The 18,693-nt window shown below is 57.0% G+C and overlaps 3 protein-coding genes across 4 annotated transcripts in view; 1 reads left to right on the top strand and 2 right to left on the bottom strand.

The window, feature by feature from the left end:
* Positions 1–1,202: 1,202 nt before the first annotated feature.
* Positions 1,203–2,604, bottom strand: TSSK2 (testis specific serine kinase 2). Its single transcript, XM_012776634.3, has one exon. The coding sequence runs from the start codon at positions 2,486–2,488 to the stop codon at positions 1,406–1,408; it is 1,083 nt and encodes a 360-aa protein (XP_012632088.1). The 5' UTR covers positions 2,489–2,604; the 3' UTR covers positions 1,203–1,405.
* Positions 2,605–6,847: 4,243 nt separating this feature from the next.
* On the bottom strand, positions 6,848–7,966 carry TSSK1B (testis specific serine kinase 1B). The gene has a single exon (XM_012776632.2). It carries the CDS (start codon positions 7,946–7,948, stop codon positions 6,848–6,850), a length of 1,101 nt encoding a protein of 366 aa, XP_012632086.1. The 5' UTR covers positions 7,949–7,966.
* Positions 7,967–10,220: 2,254 nt separating this feature from the next.
* Positions 10,221–18,693, top strand: part of DGCR2 (DiGeorge syndrome critical region gene 2) — a 104,085-nt gene continuing 95,612 nt past the window's right edge. Inside the window, exon 1 of one of the 2 annotated variants that reach the window (XM_075996779.1) lies at positions 10,221–10,590. In XM_075996779.1, the coding sequence (XP_075852894.1) occupies positions 10,512–10,590 (79 nt within the window). In that variant the 5' untranslated portion in view covers positions 10,221–10,511. The remainder of the gene's footprint in view (positions 10,591–18,693) is intronic. The other variant, XM_075996778.1, reaches the window with a different exon arrangement.

The following is an 18,693-nucleotide window of genomic DNA, read 5'->3' as shown; positions in this document are numbered from 1 at the left end:
ACCTGGGAATTGAGCCCTTGGGTCCTCAGCCTCCCAGCCGGGCCTGCCCTGCACAGCTGGCCGGTTATAGGGCTGCGTGGGGACTGGCTTGGCACTGGGCATCTTCCTGCCCTTCTGTTCACCTGCTGCGGCAGGCACAGCCTCGTGGTCATCCCAGCAGCAGGAGCCCACAGGGAACCACTGCCCGGGCCACAGCGTACAGAAACAGGCAGGCCCCGCTGAGACCCGCTCAGCACGGGCGGGGGTGTGGGCGCCTCACCCTCAGGAGGCTGGAGGGGCCAGGCCTGAATCCGCTTCCCACAGAGGTGGAGGGGCCCATCGAGCCACCACCATGGTCTGCTCCCAGGCTGGTTGCTTCAGGTCTCAAGTAGAGGTCACAGATTGTGCCCTGTGGGTGACGGGGGGCTCACGATGCTTGGGAGCACATGTGGCCCTTGCTCACACCAGAGTCCTTCCTGCGTTGAGTGCACCAGCCCTGTGCTAGGTGATCCTCTTGCCCCTCCCTAAGTGCTTGGGATGCCCGTCAGGGGACTGACAGTACCTGGGGCCCTGCTAACCTGTGCCCCTCCACTGCGAGTTCCCGCAAGCCCAGACATGCCCTGGGGGCTCAGGTGAGGTTGGGCCCCAGGCTGGGACTGTCAGGGCTCTTGGTGCTTGTCCCCACAGGAAAGGGTGGGCTTTCCTACGAAGCGAGCCCCCAGGAAGTGGGGAGGGGAAGGTGCGCTGGCCAGGGCTGGCTGCCTGGAGCGCTTGGCGGCTGTGTGTGGGGAGCCAGGTGCGACCAAACAGGAAGCAGGAGAGACTGGCCAGGGCTGCTGAACGGCTTGCAGGGCCGCAGGGCTGGTTAGGGGTGGCAGGTGAACGGTCTCAGCTGGGGTTGCCCCTGGGGGATAGGGCATGAGGGGTAGGGGGCAGACGGCCCCGCCCATAGGAGAGGAGGCCACTGAGCAGCACCGACTGGGAGGGGATGAGGGTAGAGAGGGCTGCGCTGCGTGGGCCAGGGCGTGGAGCTGGCCGGCCCTGGTGCCAATGGGGCCTGGCGGTGGACATGGCAGAGGTCCTCTCCTGCCTTTGAGGCCTCACTGTGAGTCTGTCTGTGCCTGAGCGCCGCTCCCTGGACCCCTATGCTGGAGACACCCGCGCAACAGGGAGGGCAGTAGGCTGAGTCCCAGAGAAAAAGAGTCCTCACCGGGCACTCTGGATGCTTGTATACACTTTGTGGTTTATTTGGTGGTCAGTAAGTAATGTCTTTGCTACTAAGTGGAAGAAAGCTAATAGAACGTAATCAAAATAGTGGTTTAATTGACGAATTTTACTTGTTCCTTGCCCCTGTGCCTTCTTCAGCTCCTACCTGCCTACTTAGTTTACGGGGGTGCAAACCTCACGCCACTGCCCCCGGCCCTCATTACTGCTGGTTGCTCGCTTTCCCCACCTCGGCTCCGGAGACGTGATGGTCTTTGGCTCTGGAGGTCTCGGCCAGCCTGTCCTCCATCCTGTCCTCATTCTCCGGCACCACCAGCAGCCGGTGCTGGGTTTTGGCCCCCAGCTTGTGCTCAGGCCGGTGGTCAGGCTTCGAGCCCGGCCGGGTGTCCAGCTTGTACTCAGCCCGGTACTTGCCCTCCCCCTCCCTCTTGAAGGAGGCAGAAGACATGGCTTTGGGCTTGGGGGGCTGCAGCCATGAGTGGCTGAGGATCTCGTCGATGTGCAGCCGCCGGTTGACATCGGGCTGGAGCATGCGGTAGATGAGGTCCTTGCACTCGCCCGTCAGGTTCTTGGAGCGTGGGAAGTCCACGCGGTGCTCCTTCTGGATGCGCAGCATCTTCTTGATGTCGGAGTCGTCGTAGGGCATGGAGCCACAGACCATTATGTAGAGGATCACGCCCAGGCTCCAGATGTCATACACCTTGGGCTGGTAGGGGATGCCCTGCAGCACCTCGGGGGCCGCGTACGCCGCCGACCCGCAGAAGGTCTTGCTGAGGATGATGCGGCCGCTGCCGTCCCGCAGGCAGCGCTTGGAGAAGCCGAAGTCGGACAGCTTGATGTTGAAGTCCTTGTCGAGGAGAAGGTTCTCGCACTTGAGGTCGCGGTGGACAACGTCCATGTCGTGGCAGTACTTGACGGCCGAGGAGAGTTGGCGGAACATCTTGCGCGCCACGTCCTCGTGCAGGGCTCCCCGGCACTTGATGAATTCAAGGAGGTCGCCCTGGACGCCAAGCTCCATGACGATGTAGATCCGCCCATCAGACGTCTCGAAGATCTCGTAGGTCTTGATGATTGAGCGGTGGTTGACGGTTGCCAGGATGTCCATCTCCCGCGGAAGGAATCTCTCTACGAAGTCCGTGGGCGTTTTCTTGCGGTCGATGATCTTGACTGCCACGTTGAACTTGAGGCGCTCAGAGTAGGCGGATTTGACTTTTGCGTAGGAGCCTTTGCCAAGATTGATGCCCACGATGTAACCCTTCTTCCTTAGGACCGTGGCATCGTCCATGGTGCCAGGAGCGGCCGGCGCCGCTGCCCTCTACATCCCCCGCCAGCGCGGGCCGGCAGGCATCGTCCTCATTCACACTGCGGACAGGCGTGTGCTGGGCTGGGCCTGGACTTGCAAGGGTGGAACGCTCGGCATTGTCTCTGGGTGACTTCAGCGAATGAAGTCATAAAGCCAGGCTGTTGGGAGTGGGGACTGGGCTGGGGGGAACAGGGCCCCTGGAACCCTGGAAGCCAGGCTGGCCTGGCAGGAGTGCCCATCCCTGCCCACTGGAAGGAAACTGGCATCGGGGACTGTGGTAACTCTCTCTGCTCTTCTTGCTGACTGTGGCTTCCCTGTCACATGTCAGGCCCAAGGGGAGGTGGCCGACATCTGACCAGAGTGCCAGCCCCAAGCCTGTTTTCTTCCCCTGGTCTTGGGGGCTGACCCTGTGTTAGTCCATTTCCTGCAGCTTCTTTGGGGTGTGCAGAGAAGCCCCTCCAGGGCTCGTGTGCTTGGGACCGGCAGTGCCTGCCTGGGAGGGCCAGCCTTGGCGCAGGCTGGCAGTGGTGCCAAGCCTGGTGGACGAAAGCAGCTCAGTGTTTGGGAGCAGGAACTGGCAGGTCCTTAGGGTAGAGAACTGGGCAGGTGAGTTGCTGTTGCTTTAGTGAACAGGGGTGTGGATGTAGGCGGCAGGCCGTAGTTGGGGGTGCAGTGCATGCCGGCTGGGTGCTGGGGGTCCAGGACAGGAAGGTGCATGTTTGCAGGGGTGGGACGGGGCTTCCCTCAGGAGGAGGATGAGGTGAGGCACTCAGGCAGGAGAGAGCCCGGGAGGTGAGAGGGCTGTTCTGAGAGCAGCTGAGGAGTACAAGTCAGCAGGGAAGTGGAGGAGAATGTTGTGGCTTTTCCTGTGCCAGGGCAGCCATCACAAGGTGTGTGACAGGAGATGTGATCCAAGTTGTGTTTTGAGATGGTCCCTAGCAGAGAAGAGAAAAAGCTTTGGGGTGAGAGGGGCTGGTGCTTTTGAGCAGGTGAGGGGTGGCTGGGCCAGGGCAGCCTGCGGGGACAGAGGGGGCGGTGAAGGGCGAGCCTGGGTCTGGTGCACCAGCGAGAGAGAGGCAAGGCCTTGGTGCCAGGAACGGGTGGGGGCAGCACCCAGGCCCCCAGAACAAGCGCCTGGGTGGGGAGCAGTCCTGAATCGCACCACATGGGACCTCTGTGGGGAGCAGGCAACAGTCCTGCTGGGACCCCGGCACGCGCTGCACATCCCTTGCCTCTTCATGCTGCCTTTTGCGCCTGGAAACAACATGAACGTCCTTTTTGGGGCCCGTGTGGGTTTTTGCTTTGGAAAAGGTGGCGTCCTACACACGTCTCCTTCGGAACCTGGGAAGCTCCGATATTCACTTGTCATCCCTCACAGGCATCTGGGCCCACAGGGAGTTGCCAGGACAGGCAGCGTTCAGGGGGAGTGGGAGGGAGATCGGTGTCAATGAGGGGGTGGTCATAGAAGCTTTCAAAGAGGATGTGATGTTGGAGCCAGGCGCAGAGGATCGGCAGGCTGCCTGGGTTGACAAGAGGGGCGGGACGTGTGATGCACACGTCTTCCCTGGAGTGCACAGTGCATGCCCTGTGTCGGGAGGGTCTGGGGAAGATGGCAGGAGAGGGCAGCCAAAGTCAGGGTGCCTGGCTTAGAGGCTTAGGGTGGGCCCATGGCGACAGCCTCCCCAAGTCCCATCTGAGCTCTTTACGGCATCCATGGTTGATAGTTTTAGCTCAGCACATTCCTTCCTCCTGGGCACTGTCCTTTGTGTCCTAGCAGGCCTGGACCCAGGAGCATGGTATCCCTCCCCACCCCTTCCTCATGCCCCCGGATGCTCTGTGTGGGGTGTCTCTGCATATCTGCTTTCTTGGCTGACTCCACTGACCTGTTCTCCCTTTGTTGTGCATTCTGCTTCCTCACACCCTGTCCTTGTCCAGTACAGCGTGGCCTCTCTGGTTCTTGGGGGTCAGGCCAGAAGGGGGGAGTTGTCAGCATTTTGCAAGCAGAGCTGCCAGGGTATGGAGCGGGTGGCTTCATCCAGGGTGTGCAGGCAGGGCTGGGACTCCTGGCGTGTTCACGGGAGGGGGGTGGATTAGACCTGCAGAGCTCCAGGTTTGCTCTCAGTGTCTCGGTCCTGTGGGCTGAGACCTGCATGTTCTGGGAAAACCACCCCCTGTAAGTTGTGCTTGCCTTTGTAAAGTGGGCACCTGCTCGCCATTCATCCCATAGCACCGCGGCTGCTCCAGGTGCTGAGGTGCACGGATGCACCAGACAACCGGCGCCTTCCCGGAGCCCAGCAAGTGTGTGTGCATGATGGTGGCTGTGCTGTGATGCAGGGGGTCATGGACCTGCGAGGACAGAACTGGGGGACTGGATTGGGGGGGGCTGGGGAAGGCTGAGTTGTCTGAGGAACTAGCCAGGCAGAGGAGGATGAGGATGGCTGCATGTGACGGCCTGCCGGGTTGCAGCGTGGCAGGAGCATGGACGGGCTCGGGAGAGATCCTTAGTGCCTCTGAGGGTCACTGCAGGGGTCCAAGCCAGAGCTGAGGCCAGTGGGTTGAGCAACCGTAGGAGTTGCCCAGCATGGTGAGGCCACCTGTAGAGGAGGCCACCTGGGCCTGCTGCTCTAGACAGTGACTCAAGACAGGTTGCCCATCCTGCTTTCCCCTGCAGAGCACATGGCAGGCGCTTCTCCTGCCCAGGCTCCCACCCCTGCCCCGGGACCACTGTGGGAGCACAGGGGCCCACGTGAGCCACCCTTAAGGTTGGTCCCCCAGCCAGCCTCGTGCCCTGGGATCCCACTCCACCACGAGAGACAGGGTGGCCCTCCCAGTGCTACTCAGAGCCTGTCCTGTGCGCAGATGCTAGGCACACACAGGCCAGCTGCAGAGTGCACAGCAGGACTGTTGAGCACCGCTGGGAACCCCGGCAGGTTTGGTGGGGGCTGTGGCCCCTTGCTGAGCCTGGAGAGATGGCCAGAGCGTGCAGGGGTGAGTCCCCAGTATGATTATGGGCCGTGTGCATGAGGGGGTGTGGTGGGGAGGGCTGGCACTGGGAGGCCACTGGGGAAGGACGAGGCCACAGGAGGGGGCCAGGCCTGGGGTCCTTCCCTCCCGTGGGTATTGGGAGCCAGACAGGGCTGCTCTGGCCACTGAGGGAGGTGGTGGGAGGGACTGTGGGGAGGGAGAAGCTGGGCAGACAGGTAGGCTGGGCGTGGGGAGGGCTCCCCGGAGGGGAGGCCCAGGCCCTCACTGGGCCGTGCTTCTCCTTGGGCACTGGGCGTTGGGTTCATCCGAGAGTGAGCCAGGCCAGGGGAGTGCTAAGTCTGAAAGCACTTGTCCTTTGTGTGTGTGGTACCCCAAGCCCGCACGAGGTCGTCCAGAATGAGGCGAAGAGAAAGGCCACTCGGTGAGTGAGGTGAGGACTGCCCGAGACAGCTTGGCTGGGGCGCATGACTGAGGACCCGTCCCATCCCACTTTCCAGTGTCCGCTTCTCAGCTCTGGCAGGGGTGTCACTCCTGGGGACAGGCTGGGACTCGAGGGAAATGGGATGTGGTCAAGGCCACAGAGGACTGTGGGGGCACACCCCGGCCATCCACTTCTCCTAGACTGGGACATGACCAGAGGATGGGGTGACTCGGCACTGCTGAAAACTGGGTGCTGGCTGGACACAGGGGAAACTGTGGTGACACAACAGAAAAAACGAGCCATCCAGCAGGTTGGGGAGCTTGGGGGTGGGGCTGAGACACTGTCTCCCCTCAGCAGCCTCTCCCCAACCCCCACTGGCAGCCTTGTGGGGCTGGAGCGGCCGGGTCTGCCCAGACCCTCCACCCTACCTGCAGACAGAGCCAGCCCACCTCAGCTGGCCCTTTTCGGTCCTGTCCTACCCTGCCCTCCCCCCAGCATGGCACTCAGGGGTGTCCCCCTTGAAGCTGTGGGTTCCTCACTCATTCAGCCCCTGGCTCTGGTCCCTGCCTCTCCAGGTCTCCCATCCCAGCCTGTAATGGGGACCTCTAACTAGTGCGGCTGCCTGAGGTCAGTCTTGGGCTGGGCACTCCAGGATGTGTTTTCCCAAGTGAGCGAGGAATTGAAGTGCAATCCACGTGATAAGCCAGGGCAAAGACATTCACCTTGGGGTCTGCACTAATATAGTGATTTATTGCTTCTTTAGCCATATGGGTTACCAAGTTCAAAGGGAAGGAGAAGAAACTGACGAAAATAGCGGCTCATCCGGGACTGCCCTTCTTCTCTGGCTCGTTCATCCCTTGACTTCTCTCTAGCTCAGGCTTGAAGCCGAGAGCTCTGCCTCATTCCTGCCGGCCCCCTGGGCCGCAAGAGGCTCACTAGGTGTGTGTCTCTGGAGGCTGTGGGGGTGGCTCTTCCTCTGTCTCCCTGGCCGACTGCTCAGCGGTCAAGCCTTGGGGCTCCGAATACCTAGGCTTTGGCACTGCCTCCTCCTCGGGTGTCTTCTCAGGTTGTGCCTCGGGCTGTGCCTCTTCCTGAGGCTCCAGCTTGGTGGCAGACTTCTTCTCAGAGTCGGGCTCAGGGGTCCCTGAGGACTCTGTGACCCGGGAGCTCTCCCCCTCTTTGTTGATGGCCGCAGAGGACAGGCCCCGTGCCTTGGGCTGCACCCAGCAGTGGCTGAGGATCTCGTCGATGTGCAGCCGCCGGTTGACATCGGGCTGGAGCATGCGGTAGATGAGGTCCTTGCACTCGCCCGTCAGGTGCTTGGAACGTGGGAAGTTGACGCGGTGCTCCTTCTGGATGCGCAGCATCTTCTTGATGTTGGAGTCGTCGTAGGGCATGGAGCCACAGACCATTATGTAGAGGATCACGCCCAGGCTCCAGATGTCATACACCTTGGGCTGGTAGGGGATGCCCTGCAGCACCTCGGGGGCCGCGTACGCCGCCGACCCGCAGAAGGTCTTGCTTAATACCAGTCGGCCACTGTCGTCCCGCAGGCAGCGCTTGGAAAAGCCAAAGTCGGACAGCTTGATGTTGAAGTCCTTGTCGAGGAGAAGGTTCTCGCACTTGAGGTCGCGGTGGACGACGTCCAGGTCGTGGCAGTACTTGATGGCCGAGGAGAGCTGGTGAAACTTCTTTCGAGCATCATCCTCTTGCAGGGCTCCCCGGGTTTTGATGAACTCGAGGAGGTCGCCCTGGACCCCGAGCTCCATGACGATGTAGACCTTGCCATCTGATGTCTCGAAGATCTCGTAGGTCTTGACGATGGAGCGGTGGTTTAGCATGGCCAGAATTTCAATTTCCCGGGGAAGGAATTTCTCCAAGAAGTCCGTGGGGGCTTTCTTGCGGTCGATGATCTTGACCGCTACGTTGAACTTCAGGCGCTCAGAGTAAGCAGATTTGACTTTTGCGTATGAGCCCTCTCCCAAATTTATCCCCATGATGTAGCCTCGTCGCTTGAGGACGGCAGCGTCATCCATGGTGCCGGGAGCGCCCAGTGCCTCTGAGGCTGCGCTCTACATCCCTGCGGGACATGGGCCAGCGGCGTCCTCATTGACACCGTGCACAGAGTGTCCTCTAGGCTGGCCGGGCCTGCTGTCCCTGCCTCCTAGAGGCCAAGACTCTGGGGTGGAACGTTCAGCATTGTCTCCCAGGTGACTTCAGTGGGTGAAGTCACAAAGGAGGAGTGCCCTGGGGGAATGAGGCTCTGGCCTCAGCTGCTTGGAGTCGGAACCCTGGAAGGCTGGCCAGTGGGCTAGAGCCGACTAAGGACAATGGAGAGTGGCCTTGCACTTGGCTGGGACCTGAGGTAGGAGGGGGCTGTGGGGGACATGTTGGTAATTCTTGCAAACCAGGGCATTTCAGGAAATCCAGGGCTGTGGTCCCAGCAGGAAACAGAAGACCCATTCAATTTAGGATAATTTGAGAAGGGTTTAATAAAAAGGCAGGATCAACACAGAGTGTAGAGAACCCTGAGGGTAGGTGCAGGTGCCCCAAGTAACAGACCCCTACTCACACGGAAGAGGGAGGTGATAGTCACTGGAACCTTGAGAAAGGCCATGGCTTTTGGTGGAGGGAAAGCCAGACCACCATGACCCCAGGGGCTGGCAGGGGGTGAGGGTACATCCCTAACCTCTTTTCCCTTCATCCAGCCCCTGACACTGTGCACAGAGGCAGCCTGCAGGGAGGGGCACAGAGCAGGGCCAACAAGGGTGGAGGTGCATTGGGAGGGTAAAGACTCCTGGCCCAGCAGTCGCTGTGGTTTGGGGAGTCCAGACCCTGCCCTCTCCATGTGTGGTTTGGCTGGACTTTTCACCTCCCAGTACCTCTTTTCTCGTCTGAACTTCGGCCGGCCTGCTTCTCTTACAGTGGCTCTGTGGGGGGACAACCCACAGGAATTCTGCTCCTGCTGCGAGTTCCCTCATGGCTCCGGCTGGGCTCCCAAGGCAGATTTGGGGCCAGGGGGCAGAAGGCTGGGCAGCTGCTCCTCGGAATGCTCCGTGAGGACTGGACAAGTGGCAAGGGCAGCAGTGGACAGTGGCCAGTTTCTGTGGGCAGTGGAGCTGTTCTGCTGCGACAGGCTCTTGGTCCAACACTTGCTCCCGGCCACACCCTGGGGAAGCAGGAGTCACAGGCCTGGCCTAGCCTTGGGTTTGACTTTGTCCTTATCTACCTTGAGAGGGTGAGTGCCCCTCCCTCACACAGCCCAGGCATTGCAGGCTGAGGTCCTGGACCCTCAGGAGGGAGGCTATCCTGCTCAGGAGTGGGTCGGTGGGGCTGGAGGTCCCACGAGCCCTGGCCCTCCCCGTTTCTTTGCTCCCAGACTTCACCTTCTTCCCCAGCTCTGACCACCCACCGCCAGGCCTCTGTGTGCTGCTGAGGTCCTTCCTCTGGACAGCTTGCTTCTCCCCCCTGCTGAGGATGCTCTGTCTCCCCTCCACATCACTCTATTGTGATGACAGGTGCCACCTGGGTTCTTGGAGCATCTTTCGTTCCCAGGGCCGCTTAGCCTCATCTCTGCTCCCTGCAGATGTGGCCTTTCCCCTCCCCCACTGTGCCGGGAAGTCCTTCCTGGGGCTGGGGCGGGAGGCCAGCTGTGCTCCACAGTGTCGATAGGCTCTGGCCTTTCCTGCCAGCTCTCCTGGGTGACAGTCCCTTAGGCCATTTCCTCGTGCTTGTTTGAAACACTTTCAGTTGTGTGAGCAGGGGGAAGTCACACCTGCCTGTCCCTTACAGAGTTGACCCTCTTTCTCCATCCTCAGCATGTCCAGGCCTTCTAGTTTGCTTCCTCCCTCCTCCAGTGGTCGCGCTCTGAGAGAACACTTTAGGGCGCACTCTTGAGCCCTTGACCGCACCAGGCCTGCAGGTGCCAAGACCCTCCGGGTCCCAGTGTCGGCTTCCTCCTCTCTTTCCCCTCACCCCGGCCTCGCTGCGCACCGCCCCCACCCCGCCCCTTTCAGTGTCGGGCATTGTGGCCCTGCCCCATGGCGCCTCCCCCACCGCCACGCCCCACGTCCTGGGGACGCCCTCACCCCGGGCCCTCTGGAGGTCACGCCGCTCGGGCTCCGTTCCCGAGCCCCACCTCTCTGCCTAGCCAATGGTACTCCTCACTTCTTATAGTCCCGCCTTCCTCCTTGGGCCCGCCCGTCAGTCCCTGCCCCCCGCCGTCCCGCCCTTAGGCCTCGCCCCTTTCGGGCTCGGCCGCCCTTGGCCCCGCCCCCCTCTTCGGCGCTGATTGGTCCGCGGCGGCGTCGCGGGAGGGGGGCGGGGCGGAGCGGAGCAGGACGGCCGCCATCTTGCGCAGAGCTGGAGCCGGAGCTTGGGGTTGCCGTTGGGCGTGCGCGCGAACTCGCAGCCCGGCATTGCTGCCGTCCCGTCCTGCCGCGGCCCAGCCGGAGCCCTCGCCCACCGCCTCTCCGCGGCCAGCCCCGGCCCGGTCCCCTTGACCCTCAGCGCGGCCCGGCCCCCCGACCCTCAGCCCGGCCCGGTCCGGCCTCCCCGCGGGGTCACGCGGCCGCCCGGGGGACGATGAACGGAGGATAAATGGTGCCCAAGGCAGACAGCGGTGCCTTCCTGCTGCTCTTCCTGCTCGTGCTCACCGTCACCGAGCCGCTGCGGCCAGGTGCGCAGCGCGGTGGGGGCGGCGGGGGCGCGGCCGGGGGCGGGGCGGGCGGGGGTCGCCCCGCGACCTCTGTCACTGGCGGGACCTCCGCGGGGGCGCGCCCGAGGCGGCTCGCGGGCGGCTGGGCGTCCCCAGCCGGCGCAGACCGGACTCACCTGGGCTCGGAGCGCCTTGGAAGCCGTGCGGCTCGGTGGTCGCGTTCGCTGCCCGGGCCCGCGTCCGCGCAGCGCTGCAGGCTTGGGGCCGGTCGGGGTCGGGCTTCAGGGCTCAGGGCCGGGAGCAGCTCGTGGAGGCACCTGGTTTCACAGGCGTCCGCCCAACGGTGGCCTCATGCCAGCCTTTCAGCCCTGAAAGCCATTCGGCTGGACGGCGGAGGCCGTGTGGCTTTGTGGCGTTCAGTGCGGCCTTGCGTTGCAGAGGTCCTCAGCTCAGAGCCAGCCCAGAGGATGCATATCGTCGTGTGCCAGGCCTCCGGGGCCGGAGACCCCGCCGCTTTGCCAGGCTCTTAGGAGCGCTGCGGATACGCGAGGAAGCATTAAATGCTTTTGGAATTCCTCTTGGAGCTTGTGTGCTTATGTCTGTGGTGCAAATCAGAACCATGGCGACCAAAAGCCCTTTTACCTGTTTCAGGTACACCTCTCTTCCCCTGAACTGTACCGAGAAAATCAAATAAAAACCCCACTCCCCCCAGTGCAGGCCCAAATTATACATCAGGCGTGGGAATCCCAGGCCCAGGCTACTTTTAGGGGCCCCGCAAAAGTGTTTTCTTTTAAGAAAGAAAAAGTGAACTTTTAATGAAATTTCAAGGGAAATATTTTAATATATGTATAAATACAGTCACCTTTGTACCAACACAGTGAAAAAGTACGATTCTCAGTATTTCTTGATGGAGGAAGGGTGCCATGAAGGCAGAAGTGCCCAGGCCATCTTCTGTGAGCATTGTTAAGCCTGGCAGTGAGAGCACTGCGGTGCGTCTTTCGCTGTGCCCTAGCCAGCCCCCCCAACCCAGACACACTGCGCCTCTCAGACCCGTGCCTTTTTCACCTGCATGGAATGTCTGCCTCCTCCCAAGAGTCTACCTGGTGGCCAACGCCCTGGGCCCATGCTCAACCTGGACAGACTTAGTGACGCTTCTCTGGGCTCCCCAAGTACAGCTGGTTGCTCACTGCTTTTGGCTGCTCTCTGGCAACAGGGTGACTGGTTGTGGGGTGGCCTTTGGTAGGAACAGAAACCAGGAAAAGGGCCACCTGTGGAGGAGGGTACTCTATAGGGTCTTGGAGGTCAGATACAATGGATTTGTGGGTTTTTGTGACTAAATTCTTTACAAAACATATCCTGGTCTGGTTCCTGGGTCCCAGTTTTGCAGATGAGGTCACTGGGCTTAGAAGGGAAGCCATATATTGTGCTTGTTTTCTTTGGAGCACTTCTGGTTCTAAGTCCAGCATCTCCAGGCTGGATAATAGAGGTGACTGATGTCCCCTACTCCTTTTCCCTTGCCAGTCTGTTCACATATCCTGCCAGCTGGCCAGCAGCAGTGGAGAAAGTGCCTGTGAGTGCTCACTGCCTGCCCATCACTCAGGGTGTTAAAATGAAGAGAATAAACCCCCTCTTTCTTTAGGAGTGCCGGACGTGGAAGCAGATGCCAGGTGCAGCTCAGTCGTTATGCTCCTGTGTTTTCAGTGCTATCTAGTGTGGGAGCCCAGAGGCTGGTGAAGGAGGTGACCATCTGTTTGCACCTTTGAAGTGGAAGAGGACCTCACAGGGGATCTCATGCTGAGGTCTGAGTGGGCCATGGGTAGGGGTGGCTTTGGTGGAGGAAGCGAAGTTATCCTTTTGATTGCATGACTCTCCACACTGAGAACTTTGCAGCTGCCCTGCTAGTGTCTTGAGTTGCCCTGCAAGCCTGGAGGCTGCTCCTGGTTGGGCTGTGAAGGTAGGTGATGCCACTGCTCATCTGTGCCTCTTCATACGTCCACCGTGTGTCCTTCCTGAGAGTGCCAGGCATGGCTCTTCCTGGCTGGTGCTTGTGAGGAAAAGGGGCTTCTCTGGTCTTAGCGTTCTTTCTGTGGGAGTCTTGGCTTTAGAACCATGTTTGGTTGTGAGGAGGGCACCAGCCAGAACCTGCCTCTCCAGAGGGAGGCAGGCAGGGAGAGTGACTTCTGACTTCTGCCTGGTAGGGTCCCTGAGGACAGGGCCAAGCCAGTTTGGGCTCCTCTCTAGCGCAGGGAAGGGTGTGAGGCCTTTCACTGAGTGGGGCAGCACATTCGTGCTAAACTTGACCTTTCACCAAAGTTTTTTTTTAAATGCATGTTTGATCTTGGTTGATTGAGGATGACATGTCAGGCACTGTTCTAAGCACCAACATATGTATTAACTCCCAGGAGGTCCCTGGTAGATGCTGTTATTAGCCCCATTTTACAGATTGGGAAACAAATACCCAGCGCTCATACAGCTAAGTGGCTGAGATGAGATTTGAGTCCTAGAAGTCTGGCCTGTCTCCCCATGATGCACCCTTGGCTGTGGCCCTGTCCGCTCTACCTTTGTGTGTCCAGCCCTGGCCACAGGAGAACTTCATATTATGCTTTGAACAGTTTCCTTAACCCCGGCTGTGGACCCCAGGCTGCCTCTGCCCCCTGATGGGTCCCAGGGCTCCTCTGGGGGGGTTGGAACCTTTTTCCATCCGAATACTCCCATCTGAGGGACAGAGCCTGTATATCCTTTACTCAGACTTCCCACTCTTGGCATATTGCCTTATCCACCACCCCGCCCGTGTGTGCGCACCTGTGTATGCACATAGATTATGTACTCATATTCATTGTTTTCTTTTTCCTGAACTACTTGAGAGTAAGTTGCATACATCATGGCCCTTGACCCTTGACCCTTGAACACATCAGCTATTGCAGAGGGTAGGAGGTGGCTCCTCTTGAGCCCCACCCATTGTCTCCACTAACATCAGCTACATGCAAAAGCCCTGTATCACTCTGAAGGTCTTGAAGGCACAAGTAAGCCCTGTGGTTAAAGCTCAGGTTGGCCCAGGTGGAGGCGAGTTGGTGTCAACACTGCATGTCAGGGTTGTAATTTGAGTCCGCGGTTCTGGTCTCGGGAATGAAGACTGTGTGGCTGTTAGGCCTCGCTAGCCCAGCTCACAGGCACTGTCCTCACTCCTTCCTCCCCGGGTACTTCCAAAGTACTGACGGATTATGTCCTCTTAGCAGTAGTGGCAGGTGATCTGGTTGTGCACTTGTCCTCTTCGCTGTGATGGGAGGCCATCTTGCTCTGTGTGTGTCCTCTCAGCAGTGGTGAGAGGTGATCTGGTAGTGTGTGTGTGTCCTCTCAGTAGTGATGGCAGGTGACCTAGTTGTTGGTCCTACCCTGCTGGACATGAGCTTTGACTGGCAGGAAGTTCCTTGGCTTCCCTTGGTCCTTGACATCAGGAAGGATTTGCATTTTGTAATTTCTTGGCTGTAAGTGGAATGAGTTAGTGACACTATTTTGGAGGTAGTAGAAAGCCCATGACTGATTAAATGTCTTTTCCTTGGAGTGCTGCTGTTCCCTCATCACATGTGCTTTTATGTTTGGAGGCTGAGGATTTAGCGACCATCCTCTTTCCCTGCCAGTCTGCAGAGCAGGTTGGTAATCCTAAGAGAACAGCTGGGGGTCAGCAGTGCTCTGAGCACAATGATGTGTGGGATTGGAGTATGGTTATTACATGATAGCTGTGTTTTTGTTTCTGGTGTGATTTACCAGTTGTCTTGAGAGATTTGGTGAAAACCAGTTCGTCTTGTCCAAGTGGGGCTGTGTGCCCTGTCAGCTGACAGGTGGGCCTCGGCAGGGCGACGGCAGGGGGTTGGAGTGCAGCGGGCTAGCGGGCTGTGGACCTCACTGTTCTGGGTCCCAGCTTGGGAGGCAGGAACATGCTGGTCTGGCTTTGCCTCCAGTGAGTTCACTGTGAAAGGAGTGGCTGGAGTTAGATTGACACTGCTCATCCATGTTGGGGCAGGCAGCTGAGAGTGGTGGCTTAAGAACGTGGACCCTTGAGCCACACTGCCTGGGGTCCAGTCTGCTCTAGTGCTCACTCTGTGACTTCTCTGTGCCTCCATTTCCGCATCTGGCATGTGGGCATCATACTAGAACTTTACGGAGTTGTCTTGAAGATAAAAATGGGTAAGTACGAAGTTCTAAAAAAATGTCTGATATAAACAGGGGCTTCATCAAGCCAGCTGTTACTGTTATCCACAGAGGGGCATCAGGGAACCCCCTGAATCTATCCGCAAGACTGTGTGTGGCTAGGTAGTGTATACAGAGAGGGCCCCCTCCGGGAGGCAGCAGAGCGCGGTGGTTCTGCAGTGTCTGCTACACGGAGAGCACTTGTCCATCTTAGCTGTTCCCATGGGACCAGAGGGAGCATGTGTGATCACAAAGAGCCCCCCCCAGACAGCCACGGTGCTTTGGACAGGGCTAGGGTTGTTCAGACTGATAGGCTTTTCTGTTTGTCACTTTCATGCTGTGTCCGCTGGGCCTGGTCAGGCACGGAGTGGGCACTCAGAAATCAGTTATCAAACAAATGCACAAGCGGGTATTTAGATTTTGATATAAAGAGCAGCAGCTCCTGTAGCCAGCAGGCCTTGCAGCTGCCCCTGATGTGGGGGCAAGGAGTATGAGGGCCTTGCGGCCATCTTGCAAGAACGCCTTTGGAGGATGAGGGGACCGGGATGGGGGCATGCTGCAGAGCCAGCTGGCCTGGGCCTCACCCAGGGGGAGCTTGCTCCTGTGATGTGACCTGGGCTGAGAGGTGAGAGCAGCCGAGGCTTATCACCAACACAGGTCCTCACTGAAGGTCACCATCCACCCAGCCTGGGGGGGGGGCTCCCAGAGTGAGTGGCCCCAGGAAGCCGGTGGGGGCTAGTCCTCTAATGGACTTGCAGGGCACATAGGCTTGAGAACTGGACTGCTCCCTGTGGCAGGATGTGGCTAGACTGTCCCCAGGTCATCGCATGGTGCAGGTCTCAGTTGAGAGGTGGCTGGGTGCACGGGCTGCACATGCTCGCTTCTTGGCCTTCTCTCCCTGCTCTGCTTGGCATAGCCGATGCTTCAGTCTCCCTGGGCTGATTGCCATCCTGAGTCAGTGCCCCTGGCCCCTTCAGGTCCCTCCCATAGGCTGCCTTCCAGCTGATCTCTGGCAGCCAGCCATCAGTTTGGTCAGCTTATCGTGTGTCTTCCAATGCAGCTGTTGGACAGGAGCTGAGACCTGAGGGCAGATCCCTGGCGGGTATGCTGGACTGAGAGTGGCTTCAGGTAGACTCTGCTCTCCCCCTGCCTCCGAAGTCGCATTCTCTGGGAAACCTTCTTTAGGAGTTCATACCTTTGGAGATCCTGGGGTTGGCCAGGCCACTGGACAAGGGGCAGGAGTCATAGCATAGAGTGTCCCAGAAGGTTGGCACAGGGGTGGTCAGTAGGAAACTAGAGGTGCTAGGACTGGGCCACATGCTTCCATTGGAACTGGGTCTCCTGCCTGGTCCACTGACTGCCTCTTAGGGTCCATGGATAGGCTAGTTTAGCTACAGCCCCTTGTTTGTGGTCTTAGAAGATAGAATAAGAGGACCTGAAAGGGCTGGAGGCTCATTTGGGGCCATGGCAGGCCTTTGCTGCAGTTCTCAGTGGTTTGTTGGCCACTTCTGGCAGTGGGAGAAGCTCTAGGATTCCTCCCTCCACCCCATCCACAGGAAGGATGCCGGCGCAGACCGGCGTGGGGAGCCATGGGGTGCACAGAGAACCCAACTGGGAAACTTTTTTTTCTACATTTATACATAGAATATTTTACGTAAATGTAATTATTCTCTTTATACAAATTAAAAAATATAATTTCATTTATCAGTGTCTTTTGGACATCTTTGTAGATCAGTATATATAACTTTACCTCTTTCTTTTTCTTTTTCTTCTTTTTCTTTCCCTTTTTCTTTTTCTTTTTTTTTGAGACAGAGTCTCACTGTGTTGCCCAGGCTAGAGTGAGTGCCGTGGCGTCGCCTCGGCCACCACGCCTGGTCACCTCATTCTTTTTAAAAAAATCTTTTTACTTCGGAAACATTTCAAACCAACAGGACAGAACAGTTGCAAGAATACTACTGTGGGCTGGGTGCGGTGGCTCACACCTGTAATCCTAGCACTTTGGGAGGCTGAGGCAGGCGGATTGCTCGAGGTCAGGAGTTCGAAACCAGCCTGAGCAAGAGCGAGACCCCGTCTCTACTATAAATAGAAAGAAATTAATTGGCCAACTAACATATATAGAAGAAATTAGCCGGGCATGGTGGCGCATGCCTGTAGTCCCAGCTACTCAGGAGGCTGAGGCAGAAGGATCGCTTGAGCCCAGGAGATTGAGGTTGCTGTGAGCTGGGCTGATGCCACAGCACTCACTCTAGCCTGGGCAACAAAGTGAGACTCTGTCTCAAAAAAAAAAAAAAGAATACTACGGTGAACTTCCCCTGCATACAGTTCACCTAAGTTCACCAGTTGTTAGCATTTGACCCAGCATACATTTGCACTTGGACTTTTCTTGCTCTGTCTTTAGATGCAAAACACACTGTTTTTTGCAGAACTAGTTGAAACTAAGTTGCGGATATTATGACCCTTCATTTCAAAGTATTCGATTTATATTTCCTAAGAATAAGGCCATTCTCCTAAATTTAGGAAGTTTAATGCTATTTTAATATATGCAATAATATCCATATCCTCATTTGCTAGTTGTCCCATTTACAACATTTTTTTCCTCCAAATCAGACTCCAACTGGGATCATACGTTGCATTTAATTGTGACATGTGTTTAATCTTTTAAAATCTGGAACAGCTCCCTAGCTTTCTTTGTCTTTCATGGCATGAACTTTTTAAAAGAGTCAGGCCAGTCCTTTCATAGAATATTCTTCATTTTGGGTTTAGCAGATTGTTCTCTTGTGCTAAGATTCAGCCGATGGCTTTTTGGAAGGAGCAATAGAGTCCTCAGTGCATCCTGTCAGGAGACACCTGCCGTCAGCTTGTCCCAGTAATGAGGACATTAACTTTGACCATTTGGTCATACGGTGTCTACTGGAGTTATTTATAGGTGTATAGGTACTTTTCTGCCTTTGTGATGGGCCAACTACTCTGTGAGGAGAGAGAGAGCTTCGCCCAGTGGTTTTAAACATCCACTGATAGATAATTCTTGCCTGGATCAGTTACTGCTATGATGGTTGCTAAATGGTGATTTTCTCTTATCATTCTTTCTTCTTTTATTGGTATTCTACAAAATAGAGCTTTTTCTCCCTTTTCATTTTTTCAGCATCAGTAGAAAGTCATGGAGTCTTCTTTTTTTAATTCAGTTATTTATTAGGTTATTAAATATGGAATGTCCGTTTTCCTTAAGTACTAAGTTTGATGGTTAATATCGGACATTTCACTTTGATGTTTTATTTTTATTATGAAGGTATATCCTTAGTCTTTCAAATGCACTTTTTGGCTTGTTTATCTTTCAAATTTTTTTAGAGCAATTTTTGTGAAACCTTGGATAAGTCAAAAATTCATGTTATTTTCAAATATGAGTTCTGTCACCGAACCAGCATAGCACAGACAGCACGAAATAGCAATGAAGTGTTTGGGAAAGATGTGGCTAATGAATGCCAGTGGCTTATGAAGTTCCATTCTGGTGATTTTGGTTTTTTGGTTTTTTTGAGACAGAGTCTCGCTTTGTTGCCCAGGCTAGAGTGAGTGCCTGACGTCAGCCTCGCTCACAGCAACCTCAAACTCCTGGGCTCAAGCGATCCTCCTGCCTCAGCCTCCCGAGTAGCTGGGACTACAGGCATGCGCCACCTTGCCCGGTTGATTTTTTCTATATATATTAGTTGGCCAATTAATTTCTTTCTATTTATAGTAGAGACGGGGTCTCGCTCTTGCTTAGGCTGGTTTCAAACTCCTGACCTTGAGCGATCCGCCTGCCTTGGCCTCCCAGAGTGCTAGGATTACAGGCGTGAGCCACCGCGCCCGGCCCATTCTGGTGATTTTAATCTTGAAAATGAGCCACATGGGTATCCTGAGACCAAGGTGGATAATGATGAGCTGAAGGCTGTAGCGGAAGTG

Source organism: Microcebus murinus, chromosome 22, assembly GCF_040939455.1.
Source record: "Microcebus murinus isolate Inina chromosome 22, M.murinus_Inina_mat1.0, whole genome shotgun sequence".
Lineage (NCBI taxonomy): Eukaryota > Metazoa > Chordata > Mammalia > Primates > Cheirogaleidae > Microcebus > Microcebus murinus.
Note: the sequence above shows the minus strand (reverse complement) of the source record. Positions and strands in the feature narration are given on the sequence as shown.

Bases quoted from the DNA above. Each gene is read 5' to 3' on its own strand.
- TSSK2 (XM_012776634.3), bottom strand. From the start codon at position 2,488: ATGGACGATGCCACGGTCCTAAGGAAGAAGGGTTACATCGTGGGCATC.
- TSSK1B (XM_012776632.2), bottom strand. From the start codon at position 7,948: ATGGATGACGCTGCCGTCCTCAAGCGACGAGGCTACATCATGGGGATA.